The 16,501-nt window shown below is 33.7% G+C and overlaps 2 protein-coding genes across 3 annotated transcripts; one reads left to right on the top strand and one right to left on the bottom strand.

The window, feature by feature from the left end:
- The first annotated feature begins 4,604 nt into the window (after positions 1 to 4,604).
- Positions 4,605 to 8,013, top strand: LOC106442743 (glutathione S-transferase T3-like). 2 transcript variants are annotated; one of them, XM_013884393.3, is made up of 2 exons: positions 4,605 to 4,986; positions 5,362 to 8,013. In XM_013884393.3, exon 2 carries the CDS (start codon positions 6,705 to 6,707, stop codon positions 7,953 to 7,955), a length of 1,251 nt encoding a protein of 416 aa, XP_013739847.3. In that variant the 5' UTR covers positions 4,605 to 4,986; positions 5,362 to 6,704; the 3' UTR covers positions 7,956 to 8,013. The 2 variants fall into 2 exon arrangements, with proteins under 2 accessions (XP_013739847.3, XP_048614093.1); XM_048758136.1 differs by having other exon boundaries at positions 5,362 to 6,284.
- Positions 8,014 to 14,351: 6,338 nt separating this feature from the next.
- LOC106394592 lies at positions 14,352 to 15,420 on the bottom strand. Its single transcript, XM_013835156.3, has one exon. It carries the CDS (start codon positions 15,231 to 15,233, stop codon positions 14,625 to 14,627), a length of 609 nt encoding a protein of 202 aa, XP_013690610.2. The 5' UTR covers positions 15,234 to 15,420; the 3' UTR covers positions 14,352 to 14,624.
- Positions 15,421 to 16,501: the final 1,081 nt, after the last annotated feature.

The following is a 16,501-nucleotide window of genomic DNA, read 5'->3' as shown; positions in this document are numbered from 1 at the left end:
AGTTATTTTTTTGAATGTTGTATTCTGAACAACAACAAATTCTGAATTGTATGTTTGTGTGAATACATATTTCCTTAGAAAAAAATAGAAAACTATACATTTTTGATATAGATGTTTGATATAGTTTTTCCTTTCTCATATTGTATATTTATTTATTATTATTTTTTTATATTGTAGGGTAATTCTCTCAAATAGATCTTTTAAGTCTTTGTCACAAAATAGTATTCAATAAGGAAAATGACCAAAATAGCCCCTTTTATTTTGAAAAATTTAATTTTTATTTTTAAAAATTTGAAACTCTATCCTCAAAACTCCACCCCTTAACTCTAAGCCATAAGTCTATGTTAGTTAACCATAAGGTATAAATGTATTTTTACTCTTTAATAAGACTTATTTTGGTCATTTTCTCATTTATAGCTATTTTGTAACAAAAACTTAAAAAGGGCTATCCTAGAGAATTTTTCAATATTGTATATTTATTTATTCTAATTTTCTTGCTTTTATATCAAATGATAATATTACGATAGATGTTTAATGTAATATTTATATTTCTTATATTGTATATTTGTTTATTAATTATTTCAATATACATTATTCCATTTAACTATATATTTTCAGATAAATTTTTAATTAGTTTTTCCATTTTTATATTGTATATTTACTTATTGTTTATCTTTTCTTATTTTTTATATTTACTTATTCTAATTTTCTTGCTTTTATATCAATGATAATATTACGATATATATTTAATTTAATGTTTTTATTTCTTATATATTATATTTACTTATTCTTTATTCTTTCTTATATTTTATATTTACTTATTATAATATTTAAAATTTATATTTACTTATTGTATTTTTAAATAATAAAAATGTAAAACAATACATTTTTCAGATAGATGTTTAATGTAGTTTTTGCATTTCTTAATTGTATTTTACCTATTTTTTATTTTTCTTATATTGTATATTTACTTATTCTATTTTTTTACTTTTATATCAAAATGTAATATTATTTATAAATGTTTAATGTAACATTTTTATTTCTTATATTGTATATTTACTTATAATTTATTTTACTGTATGTTTATCAGATTTGTTTTTATTTTGCTTATATAGTATATTTACTTATTCTAATATTACGATAGATGTTTAATATAATATTTCTATTTATTATATTGTATATTTACTTATTATTTATTTTACTATACATTTTTTTAGAGAGATTTTTAATTTAGTTTTTTTTAATTTATTAATAGTATTTTACCTATTGTTTATTTTTCTTATATTGTATATTTACTTATTCTAATTTTCGTGCTTTTATATCAATTGATAATATTATAATAGATGTTTCATGTAAAATTTATATTTCTTATATTGTATGCTTAGTTTTCTTATATTGTATATTTACTTATAAAAATATTTGGAAGTAATAAAAATGTAAAACTCTACATTTTTCAAATAGATGTTTAATGTAGTTATTCCGCTTCTTATATTGTATATTTATTTATTTTATTGTATATTTACTTATCTAACTGTTTTTCTTTTAAATCAAATTATAATATTATGATATATGTTTAATGTAATATTTTTTATTTCTTATATTTTATATTTACTTATTATTTATTTTATTATAGATTTTTTAGATAGATGTCTAATGTATTTTTGGTATTTCTTATATTGTATATTTAATTATTATTTATTTTTCTTATATTTTATTTAGTTATTCTAATATTATAATATATGTGTAATCTAATATTATTATGTTGGATATTTAGTTATTATTTATTTAACTATATATTTTTCAGATATATGTTTAATTTAGTTTTCTATTTTTTATATTGTATATTTATTTACTGTTTATCGTTCTTATTTTGTATATTTATTTATTCTAAATTTTGTTGCTTTTATATCAATGATTATATTACGATATATATTTAATGTAATATTTTTATTTCTTATATACTATATTTAATTAATATTTATTTTTTCTTATATTGCGATAATTGTATAATATAATATTTCTATATTTTATATTGTGTATTTAATTATTATTTATTTAACTATACATTTTTCAGATGATGTTTAATTTAGTTTTTTTTCATTTCTTAATTGTATATTTATTTATTCTAATTTTCTTGCTTTATATCAAATGATAAATTATGATAGATGTTTAATGTAATATTTCTATTTCTTATATTGTATATTTCCTTTTTATTTATTTTTCTTTATATGTATATTTATTATTTATTTTTTATTAATGACACGTGTCATCTTTTAGAAGAAGTTTTTTTCGGTGATGTGGACGCTCTATGAAGCCTCAAAAGCTCAATTTTATTAATATAGATACATATTTTAGATAGATGTTTAATTTAATTTTTTTCATTTTTTAATTATATATTTATGTAATCTAATTTTCTTACTTTTATATCAGATGATAAATTATGATACATGTTTAATGTAATATTCTATTTCTTATATTATATATTTACTTTTTATTTATTTTCCTTATATTGTATATTTACTTATTATTGTTTAACGTAACATTTCTATTTCTTAAATTATATATTTACTTATTATTTATTTTTCTTTATATGTATTTTTATTTTTATTTTTTGTTAATGCCACGTGTCATCTTTTAGAATAAGTTTTTTCCGCTGATGTGGACGCCTTATGGAGCCTCAAAAGCTCCCTTTTATTAGTATAGATAGTTTTTTCATTTTTTAATTATATATTTATGTTTTCTAATTTTCTTGCTTTTATATCAGATTATAAATTATGATAGATGTTTAATGTAATATTTCTATTTCTTATATTGTATATTTACTTTTTATTTATTTTCCTTATATTGTATATTTACTTATTATTGTTTAATGTAACATTTCTATTTCTTATATTATATATTTACTTATTATTTATTTTTCTTTATATGTATTTTTATTTTTATTTTTTGTTAATGCCACGTGTCATCTTTTAGAATAAGTTTTTTCCGCTGATGTGGACGCCTTATGGAGCCTCAAAAGCTCTCTTTTATTAGTATAGATTTTCTTGCTTTTATATCAGATTATAAATTATGATAGATGTTTAATGTAATATTTATATTTCTTATATTGTATATTTACTTTTTATTTATTTTCATTATATTGTATATTTACTTATTATTGTTTAATGTAACATTTATATTTCTTATATTATATATTTACTTATTATTTATTTTTCTTTATATGTATTTTATTTTTATTTTTTGTTAATGCCATGTGTCATCGTTTAGAATAAATTTTTTCCGTTGATGTGGACGCCCTCTGGAGCCTCAAAAGCTCCATTTTATTAGTATATATACATTTTTTAGATAGATGTTTAATTTAGTTTTTTTATTTTTTAATTATATAATTATGTTTTCTAATTTTCTTGCTTTTATATCAGATTATAAATTATGATAGATGTTTAATGTAATATTTCTATTTCTTATATTGTATATTTACTTTTTATTTATTTTCCTTATATTGTATATTTACTTATTATTGTTTAATGTAACATTTCTATTTCTTATATTATATATTTACTTATTATTTATTTTTCTTTATATGTATTTTTATTTTTATTTTTTTGTTAATGCCACTTGTCATCTTTTAGAATAAGTTTTTTCCGCTGATGTGGATGCCTTATGGAGCCTCAAAAGTTTTCTTTTATTAGTATAGATTATAAATTATGATAGATGTTTAATGTAATATTTCTATTTTTTATATTGCTTATTTACTTTTTATTTATTTTCCTTATATTGTATATTTACTTATTATTGTTTAATGTAACATTTCTATTTCTTATATTATATATTTACTTATTATTTATTTTTCTTTATACGTATTTTTATTTTTATTTTTTGTTAATGTCACGTGTCATCTTTTAGAATAAGTTTTTTCCGCTGATGTGGACGCCTTATGGAGCCTCAAAAGCTCTCTTTTATTACTTTTTATTTATTTTCCTTATATTGTATATTTACTTATTATTGTTTAATGTAACATTTTTATTTCTTATATTATATATTTACTTATTATTTATTTTTCTTTATATGTATTTTTATTTTTATTTTTTGTTAATGCCACGTGTCATCTTTTAGAATAATTTTTTTCCGCTCATGTGGACGCCTTATGCACCCTCGAAAGCTCCCTTTTATTGCTATAGATTCACTTGTAGTTAAAGTAAGAAGATATTTATTTTTAAAAGGAAAGGTAGTGCAAAATTCAAGACTGGGGATTAAAACAAAGCAACATCAAATTAGAGGTGTATCTTTCGGTGTTGAGTCTCTATATGATTAGCTCACAGTGAGTTTTTGAATCGTCCGTAACTGGACAAAGAAACCAGGAGTATGAGACAAACTAAAACTCAAGAGAGGGAGAGATAAAGATTACTTTCCAAGTAAATAACGTGAGTCCAGTGGACCCATCTCTTAGCCGAGTGGCAGCTCCTTGATGTCCTAAGGCCATCAGCATCGCTGTATCTTCTCACGTATCTTGTTAATATTGGGTTCAAAATTAAATCAAATAAACCCAATTAAAAGAGGGACGTTAACAAAATTAGAAGTTTTGTTAACAAAATTAACGCGTCCCTGGGCATACGTGGCGAGAGGGGATAGGAAGACCGAAGAGGGTAGAGGAAAGTTCCAGATCGGTCTCGACTTCATTCTTCTCGTCTCCCCTTTCTCTCTCGTTATCGACGGCGACTAGGTGAGCAGCGGTGTGTCTCTGCTCTCACATCAAAAACTTCACCTCCGCTCTCAATCGAAAGCTTCTCCTCCAATTCAAAGTGTTCTCCTCCGATTGGAAGCCTTCTCCTCCGATTCAACGCCTTCTCCTCTGATTGAAAGACTTCTCGTCGGATTCAAAGGCTTCTCATCCGATTCAACGGCTTCTCCTCCGACACAAAGCTTCTCCTCCGATTCATAGGTTCTCCTCTGATTCATAGCTTCTCCTCCGATTCACATCAAAACCAGGTACGTCTTCTTTATTTGTTCTCCTTTCGCGGTGTAATTGTATGATTGGTGCTTCCTTGTCATTTGAATTCGGTGTAATGAGGTGACTGTAATGTGAATTCGTTTAGTAAATGTATTTCAAAGTTTAGGGATTACAGACGAGACCTTGAGTTGGTTTATGTGTTGAGTTGGTAATTTGAATTCGGTTATGTGTTCATCATAAGTCATTTGTATAGTTGTTTTTGTCGTATTTCGGATTGTCTTAAGCTGTAGTCGAACATTATAATAGAAACATGTATCTTCATGGTGAAATGAAATTTTATGAGGATTTTATGAGGAATTCAGTTTACTTTAGATCATTGGTAGGTAAGGTTGTAATGATGATTTCACCAACAGGTTGGTCTTGTATGTGAGATGGTCCACTTTGGAGAGTCACAACAGGCTGATATCCCTCCTTTTAGTTCACAAGAAACCGCGACACCATTGACCTCTAAGGACAGAAAGAAGTGGACACCAGCTGATGACGAGGTTATCATCAGCGCTTGGATAAACACGTCTAAGGATTCGGTGGTAGGAAATTCACAGAAGTTAGGGACCTTCTGGTCCCGAGTAGGTGAATATTATGCTGCATCTCCACATGCAAAACAGAGTGGTGACCGAAGAGAGCATCTGAATATAAAACAGAGGTGGCACAAGATAAACGATTTCACCAACAAGTTCTGTGCTGCATATGCAGCAGCAGAGAGACAGATCAGCTCTGGTCAGAGTGATCACGATGTTCTCAAGATGGCGCACGAGATCTACTTCGCTGATCACAAGAAGAAATTTACTCTTGAGCATGCGTGGTGTATTCTGCGGTTTGAACAGAAGTGGCTAAGTCTGAACACTCCTAAACCGACTGGTTCTTCAAAGCGAAAAGAATGTGACACCCCGAGCCAAAGTACAAACACCACTGCTGCTGATGATGAGGTCCGGCCTGAAGGTGTAAAGGCGGCTAAGGCTAAAAGGAACACTGCAAAAGGAAAGTCAGTGGCTGATTATGCGACCATCATGGAGATGAAGAGGGAAGATTGGGAGATGAAGAAGGATGATTTGGACAGGAAGGAGAGACTGTCTAAGCTAGCTATTCTAGACACTCTTTTAGCCAAAAAAGAACCACTGAAAGAGGCTGAAGAAGTTGTAAAGAATAACTTACTAAAGTTGTTGTACTGAGATTAGATCGCCTCTTGTTTTAAAAAATGTCTCTTGTTATAATGAATTAATCTATGTCTTTTGCTTCGTTGCTACAATGTTTGAATCAATATATTTGTTTTGCTTCATTGTTTGAATTAATCTTTGTCATTTGCTTCTCTTGTTTTAAAAATCATAACTGCTATTGATGATTAATACTTCGTATTGTTTTTTGCAGGTATTAAAACTTGACATGTTTGTAATATTTGTTATGTTCAGACTTTGTTGATTTCCCATGAATGCTATATGTTCAGACTCAGTTTCCCGTGACCACAAAAGATACAAAACAACAGACTCATACTCACTTTCCCGTGACCACAAAGATACAAAACATTAGTCACTATTGTTTCACAAGATGTATATGTCGACAATAAACACAACACGAGATGATATATCATTCTCTATAAATATGAGAATGGTTCGAACATTATACATATTAATCAAAAATCTCTTATACTCAACAATCTCTTCTACTCAATCTCAATACCAGTTTTTTTGTTAATAAAAATATGGCATCTTTATCTCATTACCATTACCATCAAAAAGATGATGATGATGATGATGAATATTCACATCTCTTTCAAGAATTTGATGACTTCCCTGCTAATATTCCGGAACCGAAAGAGCGAAAAAAACGTATATTTATCGAGAGAAACCGGGAAGAAGGCGACCGGCAGCTATGGAATGATTATTTCTCGGAAACTCCTACATACCCTCCCAATATATTCCGACGGCGCTTTCGAATGAGTAAACCCTTATTCTTGCGTATTGTCGACCGTCTCTCTACGGAAGTTGAGTATTTTGCTCCAACAGAAGATGCAGTCGGAAGGCAAAGTCTATCACCACTCCAAAAATGCACGGCTGCAATTCGTCTATTGGCTTATGGTGGTGGGGCCGATACAGTCGACGAATATGTCCGACTTGGTGAAACAACAGCTCGGAATTGCTTGCATCGATTTTCCGCCGCAATTATCAACTTGTTTGGCCATGAATATCTAAGACGTCCAACATCGGAGGATCTTGAAAGACTACTACATAAGGGAGAAGAACGTGGATTTCCCGGGATGATTGGAAGCATCGACTGTATGCACTGGGAGTGGAAGAATTGCCCTACCGCTTGGCAAGGTATGTACTCACGAGGAACCGATAAACCAACGATTGTCCTCGAGGCCGTAGCTTCTTATGACCTCTGGATATGGCATGCATTTTTCGGAGCTCCAGGTACGATGAACGATCTTAATATTCTAGATCGATCACCTGTTTTTGATGACATTATTAACGGAGTTGCTCCGGAAGTCAACTTCCATGTGAACGGAAGGGAGTACGATTTGGCCTACTATCTCACTGATGGTATTTATCCGGAATGGACGACTTTTATAAAATCTATCCGACTACCACAGGGTCCAAAGCATTCACTATTTGCTGAAACCCAAGAAGCTGTCCGAAAAGACGTTGAGCGTGCTTTTGGAGTCCTCCAAGCTAGATTCGCCGTTATTAAAAATCCAGCAAGAATATGGAAAAAATCCATGATATCTAATGTTATGAGAGCATGTATCATACTCCATAATATGATTGTAGAAGATGAACGACGTACAGACGATCAAGATGAGACGTTTCAAGATGCAGATATTTCTTTTCTCGTTAAGGAACCTACTGAGCTTTTCAGTTCACTTGATCGTCGAGCAAGAGTTCGGGGTAGACCAGTCCATCAACAATTGAAACATGATTTGATCGAACATATATGGGATAAGTTTGGGTAAAATCTCATTTTTAAGTTTCTATCTATTAAATAAAAATTATGCTTTTATTTTATGTTTTTGTAATTTTTTTTAACTTTTGTAATTTATTTTTTACTTTTCTAATTTTTTCAAACTTTTGTAATGTTCTTATGTTTAATGTTATAAGTTTTAGTATAAAATCCTATTAATCCATTCTCAATAAAAAAAAAAAATTTGGGGTAAGAACCTCTACAAACTTCTACCAATAATCCCTACTTTTAAGCATGTATCTTGCCAAAACTTCTTAATCTAATTATATTATTAAATATATCCTAAGATATGCAAGCATGTATCTTGCAATGCTGATGGCCTAAGATTTCTCCAAAAGTATCCTCTTCCAATTCCACGCTATAGATTGTAGTTATCTCCACCGTTTAATATTATTTCTCAGAGGCTACAATCACACTCACACCAACAATTAATCAGAGGGACTGAATCGTTACGACAGTGGAACTGAATCTTAACGAACAGAAATCTAGCACATCAGGAAGTTGATTTCATATTGTATGGGTAAGTGGAATTTGGTCGTAAATAAAAGTAAATATGAGGATGTCAATGTCATACCTGCTCATCGATCAGAAAGGCGCTCTACGATTAGGGGTTTCAGTTGCTCTTACTGCTAGGTTTTGATTTTGATAGGATTTAGGTTTAGACGAAGCCATTTATATAAGAGGAGGATGAACGGAAATTGGAACGAAACCAGCCAGAAGGTATAAAAAGCATCATTGATTAGGAGAGGGGTTACAGAGATGGAAGATAGAGTGGAAGAGTCGATTACAGAGAATCGAGAAGTTGAACATGAATTTGGAATTGTCGGGCTCGATGGCCGTGATAATTTTTTTTGGAAACTACGCCAAAGCCCATTTTCTCAAAACAAAGATGTTCTGGCGTGGTCAAATAATTGTTTCTGATTGGTGGATTTAATTAAATGACGTGGCAGCCTCTCTATTGAGTATATTGTGCTTTTAATATTGTTAGATGTTCACTGACTCTTGTGTATACCACCACTTATGCTGATCTTATATCCTGAAACTATTTTTTGGCTAAAACTACCTGACGTATTGAAAAAAAAAGGAGTAATATTTGTTAAAACACGTTTTACGTGTTGGTCGGCATGGACGGTGACGGCATGGACGGTGAGCTGAAATTGTTGACGTTGGTTTTGTCAAAGATTGTGAGCCACCAAACACCTTCTTCATGCTTATAAAAGGAGAGCTGAGGTGAAGAGGAAAATCATCCCAAAACAAGAAAACAGAGAGAAAAGAACGAGAGAGGAGAGGAGAAGAAAAAAGAAGAAAAAAAAAAAAAACTTTTTTTTCTCACAAAAAATCTTTTTTAAGAAATTACTAGTAATTTCTGAGTGTATTTGGGATCGGGGTGTGAGTTGTGAGCTTGTAAAAATTCCCTGGTTAATAATAAAAGATCTGTAGCAGGTCCGGACACGTAGGCATCATTGGCCGAACTCCGTTAACAATTTGGTGTGTGTGCTTCTTTCCCGCTCCCATAAATTCTGGCTTTTCCGCAAAATTTGACCGCGTATTTCCTAACAACTGGTATCAGAGCCTGAGTTACGGTGATCGGTCAATTTTTTTGCAGGGTTACTATTCACGTAAACATTACTTCATGAATAGTGAATTTTGTCGGTAACATCGGTTTGTCAACGGAGGTGTTCTAATACACGGTGGTTCCAGAAACGATGGGAGGCGAAGATGGTTTGGCGCACAGTATCGGGAAATTTGACGGTACAGATTATGCATTCTGGAGAATGCAAATCGAAGATTATTTGTACGGAAAGAAGCTTCATCAACCGCTGAGCAAGAAGCCTGAGAATATGGATCAGGCTGAGTGGGAGCTCCTTGACAGACAAGTTCTGGGTGTTATAAGGTTAACACTATCGAAAAACGTTGCTCACAACGTTGCGAAGGAGAAGACCACAGAAGGGCTCATGAAAGTTCTCTCTGATATGTATGAGAAACCTTCGGCAAACAATAAGGTGTTTCTCATGAAGAAACTCTTTCATTTGAAGATGGAAGAAGGTGGCCTGGTTGCCGCACATGTGAACGAGTTCAACACGATTGTCAACCAACTGTCATCGGTTGAAATCGAGTTTGAAGATGAAGTGCGAGCACTGATTTTGTTGGCATCTCTGCCAAATAGTTGGGAGCCAATGAGGGCAGCGGTTAGTAATTCTGTGGGTACTCAAAAGCTCAAATTCAATGATGTTAGAGATCGTATCCTTGCTGAGGAAGTTCGAAGGATAGACTCTGGGGAAGCATCAACGAGCTCTGCTTTCAACGTGGAAAACAGAGGGAGAAACCCAGATAGAAATAACCGAAGTAATGGCAGATCGAAGTCAAGGAATGGACGGGGTCAATCCAAATTCAGACAGCCTGCAGAGTGCTGGAATTGTGGAAAGACAGGTCACATCAAGAAGAATTGCCGAGCACCACCGAAGAAGGAAGACAACACTAGAGGCGGAGCCAATGCAGTGACACGTGAAATCGCTGATGCATTGGTAGTGTCTGTTGATTCCCCGAGGAAAATTGAAGCTCGTGATGCAACTGCAAATACCACCAAAGCGTCAATCTCCTATGTCGATAGCCCAGTCGATTCATGGGTGCTTGACTCAGGAGCGTCGTTCCACACCACACCGCACCATAACATCATGGAAAATTATGTTGCGGGAAATTACGGAAAGGTATATCTTGCTGATGGATTACCTTTGGACATAGTTGGTATTGGAGATATCAACCTGAAAATGTCAGACGGACGTGTGTGGAAGATTACCAAGGTCAGACATGTGCCAAAGTTGATGCGAAATCTGATTTCAGTAGGTCAACTTGATGATATGGGGCACGATGTTAATTTTGGTGGTGGAGCCTGGAGAGTCAAGAAAGGTTCCATGGTGGTGGCTAGAGGTCATAAAAGAGGCACTCTTTATATGACGACGAGTTATCAAGACACTGTTGCTGTTGTCGAGAATGCAAAACAGACCAAGTTGTGGCATTGTAGGTTGGGACACATGAGTGAGAAAGGGATGAAACTCATGGTGGAAAATGGCGCTCTTCCGGATCTGAAGACGGTGGATCATCAGATGTGTGAAAGCTGCATCCTTGGGAAACAGAAACGAGTTAGTTTCTCTAAAGGAGGAAGAGAGCCAAAGTCTGAGAAGTTAGAGCTGGTGCACACTGACGTGTGGGGACCCGCTCCTGTTGCATCGCTGGGAGGTTCATACTACTATGTGACCTTTATTGATGACTCCACAAGAAAAGTGTGGGTTTACTTCATGAAGAACAAGCATGAAGTGTTTTCGGTTTTCAAAATATGGAAAGCCATGGTTGAGATTGAGACGAATCTCAAGTTGAAGTGTTTAAGGTCTGATAATGGTGGAGAGTACATCAGCGACGAGTTCAAGAGATATTGCGCTGATAATGGGATCAAGATGGAGAAGACTATTCCTGGAACGCCTCAACAGAATGGAATAGCGGAAAGGATGAACCGAACCTTGAATGAGCGTGCAAGGAGCATGAGATTGCACTGTGGATTGCCAAAGACGTTTTGGGCAGATGCAATCAATACCGCAGCCTTCTTAATAAACAGAGGACCGTCTGTACCGTTGGGATTTAAGATCCCTGAAGAAGTTTGGAGCGGAAAGAAAGTAAATCTTTCTTATCTAAAGGTGTTCGGATGCTTAGCTTATGTTCATATTGATGATGCTGCAAGAAGTAAACTTGACTCGAAGTCTAAGAAGTGTTACTTCATCGGTTATGGTAACGCGGAGTTTGGTTACCGGTTTTGGGATGATGAAAATCGGAAGATCATCCGCAGCAAGAATGTTGTGTTCAACGAAGAAGCGTTGTACAAGGATAAGCTAAGAGAAGGCTCGGAGAAGAAAGAGCCTGGAGCTGTTGACTTAGAAGATATCCTGACACCGGAGTTGCCACAGGATACCGCAACAGCAGAAGAAGAAATCTCTCAAGACGAGAGTGGTGAGGCTGAAGAAAGTGATGATTCAGAAGTGGTCCCATATACACCAGTCACGGAGTTACGACGGTCAAGCAGAATCATCAGAAAGCCAGTAAGATTTTCTCCATCGCTCAACTACATTCTGCTCACAGACAGAGGCGAGCCTGAATGTTATGAGGAAGCTATGCAAGTTGATGAGTCGATCAAGTGGGAGCTTGCAATGAACGACGAGATGGACTCGTTGTTATCCAATCACACGTGGGAGTTAGCAGATTTGCCTAAGGAGAAAAAGGCATTGCATAACAAGTGGGTCTACCGAATAAAAGAAGAACCTGATGGAAGTAAGCGCTATAAAGCGAGGCTTGTTGTGAAGGGATTCCAACAAAAAGAAGGCGTTGACTACACTGAAATCTTCTCTCCTGTAGTCAAGATGGTGACCATCAGAACGGTTCTTGGGCTGGTAGCACAAGAAGATCTGCATCTTCAACAGATGGATGTGAAGACGGCATTTCTTCACGGTGATTTGGATGAGGAAATTTATATGAAGCAACCCGAAGGCTTTGAGATCAAAGGGAAGGAAAGCCTTGTTTGCAAGCTAAAAAGGAGTTTGTACGGCTTAAAACAAGCTCCAAGACAGTGGTATAAACGGTTCGACAGCTTTATTAAAGGCGTTGGTTTCTTGAGGTGTGAAGCTGACCACTGTTGTTACTTCAAGACGCTTGAAGAGTCCTACTTGATATTGCTCCTATATGTCGATGACATGCTGATAGTAGGAGCAGACTTGCACGAGATCAATAGCTTGAAGACGAAACTCTCAGAAGAGTTTGCGATGAAAGACCTTGGAGAAGCAAGACAGATTCTAGGGATGAGAATCAGTAGAAGCAAGGAAGGTCTTAAGCTATCACAAGAGGAGTATGTGAAGAAAGTCCTCAAGAGGTTTAACATGGATGACGCGAAGCCAGTTAGTACTCCCATGGCAAGTCACTTTCGGTTATCCAGAGAACAGTCTCCAAAGACGGAAGACGAGATGGCATGTATGGATAAAGTTCCATATGCTTCTGCTATAGGAAGCTGATGTACGCGATGATATGTACAAGGCCAGACATTGCACATGCAGTGGGAGTCGTTAGCAGATTTATGAGCAATCCAGGGAAGGAACATTGGGAAGCCGTTAAGTGGATTTTCAGATATCTAAAAGGAAATCCAAGTTTATCGCTATGTTTCACGAAGTCTAAGACGGGATTGCAGGGATATGTTGATGCTGACAATGGAGGTGACGTTGACAGCACGAAGAGCACAACCGGGTATGTCTACACCTTTGGCGGTACTGCAATTTGTTGGGTTTCAAAGTTGCAGAAAATTGTATCTCTATCAAGCTGTGAAGCTGAGTATGTTGCGGTAACGGAAGCAACAAAAGAGATGATATGGCTACAGTCTTTTCTAGAAGAGCTAGGCCATGATCAAGGGAAAGGTGTGTTGTACTGTGACAGTAAAAGTGCCATTGATTTGGCAAAGAATCCGGTTTACCATGCTCGGACGAAGCACATACATCGTCGATATCATTTCATCAGATCCGCGTTAGAAGATGAAATGTTGGTGCTTGAGAAGATCCCAGGAAGCAAGAATCCGGCAGACATGCTGACGAAGGTCGTGCCGTATGATAAGCTGAGGTTGTGTGCAACCTCAGTTGGCTTGTTGGAGTAACAAGCTGGGAATACCTGCTACATTGATCAAGGTGTGAAGACAGATTGAAATCAGTCTTCAAGTGGGAGATTGTTAAAACACGTTTTACGTGTTGGTCGGCATGGACGGTGACGGCATGGACGGTGAGCTGAAATTGTTGACGTTGGTTTTGTCAAAGATTGTGAGCCACCAAACACCTTCTTCATGCTTATAAAAGGAGAGCTGAGGTGAAGAGGAAAATCATCCCAAAACAAGAAAACAGAGAGAAAAGAACGAGAGAGGAGAGGAGAAGAAAAAAGAAGAAAAAAAAAAAAAAACTTTTTTTTCTCACAAAAAATCTTTTTTAAGAAATTACTAGTAATTTCTGAGTGTATTTGGGATCGAGGTGTGAGTTGTGAGCTTGTAAAAATTCTCTGGTTAATAATAAAAGATCTGTAGCAGGTCCGGAGACGTAGGCATCATTGGCCGAACTCCGTTAACAATTTGGTGTGTGTGCTTCTTTCCCGCTCCCATAAATTCTGGCTTTTCCGCAAAATTTGACCGCGTATTTCCTAACAATATTTAGTGTGTGTTTTTTCTGTTTGTAATCAGTACATAGTAAATAATGAAAAATTAGTATTCTATTTGACTGGCAACTTCTTAGTTCAACCTAGAGTAAATAATTATTTAGAGTCAAATTTTGTTCTACCAATTCTAGTCACACTCCTGATCTGTAAGTGGTAAAAAGTAAAAGCTGTAAAGGAAGCTTTTTGACTGGAACAAAGACTTAGGCAAACAGCAAAGAATGAAGAGACAAGACTCATTACACAACATGATTACCCACACTCACCTGACCTGACACTCAGCACTCAACCCGAATTTTTTAATTATCAAAATTAATTAGCCTAACAGAAACACTAATCACACACACTCAAAGCACAAGAACCGATGCAAAACTTCAAAAAAAATTCTGGTGGAAGAACGAACTCTAAAACCTCATCTCTCACCATCAAGAACAGAGCTTCAAGTAGGTTTCAGATTCTGAAACATTGAATCCCATTTGATCTCTTCAAGATAAGTATCTTGTCTGTTGTCCTTATAAACCATCTCCTCCCTGAAACTGTAATCAAAAACCATGGGACTCGAGAAGCTATCGATCCTACAAGGAGTCCCATTGGTCAACAGCAACACCTCTTGCTGCTTATGAACTACTCCACCATTTGCGTTACTCGGCGTCACAGATCTCTTGTTCCTCTTCATAAACCCTCCTCTCCACCTCCCAACCCCACTGCTTCTCTTAGGGACAAGCACCAGAGCTCGAGACGACTCTTCCTCGTAGCGGATCCATGCGCGCAGGTGGTCAGAGACACACCTGCTTGTTTTCTTGATGGCAACCACGACTCTGGAGATGGAACGAGAGGTGAGAAGAGGAGATCTCTTGCGCTCTCGACGCGCGAGTTTGAGGATCTCGAGACGGTGCTTGGCGATGGAGACGCCAATGCTCTGGAGAAACTCGTGGTTGAAGTAAGCAATGTCTTCGTGTTCGAGCTCGTTCTTGGAGAAGGAAAGACTGTATTCGTGGATGAGACAAGGTTCGAGATTTGTTCTAGACAGCCATGAGAACCAATCCATTTCTTGTTCTGTTGGGAGTTGCTTGTGTCGTTGGGCGTGGAGGTGTAGTGTATATAAAGGAAAGTGGGTGAGTGAGGGCTTCGTCGTTAAGTTAGTTGAGGCGTAAAGAAGAGGAGAGTGAATTTGATAAAAGTGGAAAATAGTAGGGTCAAAAGTGGAACTCAAGTTAAAGAATGAATAAACTGCTGCCAGCCAAAAACAGCTTTTTAGAAAGTGAAATTAAAAAGGAAAAAAGTTTCTCGGCTATACGAAGTTTTGTATAATAGAATGGAAACCATCCAATATATGAAAATGTGTCAATAACTATACGGAGTTTATGTTAATACATATCACATATACGAAGTTAATGATTATATGGTAGGAACATCACAATCGGGTTTAATTGATTTTAGGAAAAAAGTTTCTCAGCTACACGAAGTTTACTATAATATGGTGGAAATCATCCAATATATGAAAATGTGTCAACAACTATACAGAGTTTATGTTAATACATGTCACATATACGAAGTTAATGATTATATGGTGAGAACATAACAATCGAATTTAATTGACTTTAATAAAAGTTCTTGGGGTCAATCTGTAATTTATTAAAATTTAACCCTAAGTCATTAAAATCAAATCAATTAATTTTATTAAAATCAATTAAAAATTACTGTTTTTATGAAGTTTATTAAAATTGGAAGAAATTATTAAGTTTATTAAAATTGGAAAAAAAATATTAAGTTTATTAAAATTGGAAGAAATTATTAAGTTTATTAAAATTGGAAAAAATATTAAGTTTATTAATTTTACTAAACTATTAAGTTTATTAAGTTTTTTAAATTATAAAGTTTATCAAACTTAATAATTTGATAAACTTAATAATTTTAATAAACTTAATAAATTATTAAATGTAATACAATTATTAATTTATTAAATTAATAAACTTAATAATTTATTAAATTTAGTAAACCTAATAATTTTAAAAAACTTAATAATTTATTAAATTTAATAAAATTAATAATTTATTAACTTAATAAACTTAATAATTTATTAAATTAATAAACTTAATAATTTATTAAATTTAGTAAACCTAATAATTTAAAAAAGTTTAAGTAAACTTAATAATTTATTAAATTTAATAAACTTAATAATTTATTAAATTAATAAACCTAACAATTGTTTTTAATAAACTTAATAATTTATTAAATTAATAAACTTAGTAATTTATTAAATTTAGTAAACCTAATAATTTAAATAAAAAAAACTTAATAAACTTAATAATTTAT

The sequence above is a fragment of the Brassica napus genome, chromosome C5 (assembly GCF_020379485.1).
Source record: "Brassica napus cultivar Da-Ae chromosome C5, Da-Ae, whole genome shotgun sequence".
Classification (NCBI taxonomy): Eukaryota; Viridiplantae; Streptophyta; class Magnoliopsida; order Brassicales; family Brassicaceae; genus Brassica; species Brassica napus.
The sequence above is the reverse complement of the archived record's forward strand: the minus strand, read 5'-3'. Positions and strand labels throughout refer to the sequence as shown.

What these genes read in the sequence shown, in the direction of transcription:
- LOC106442743 (XM_013884393.3), top strand. Translation starts at nt 6,705, where the DNA reads ATGGCATCTTTATCTCATTACCATTACCATCAAAAAGATGATGATGAT.
- LOC106394592 (XM_013835156.3), bottom strand. Translation starts at nt 15,233, where the DNA reads ATGGATTGGTTCTCATGGCTGTCTAGAACAAATCTCGAACCTTGTCTC.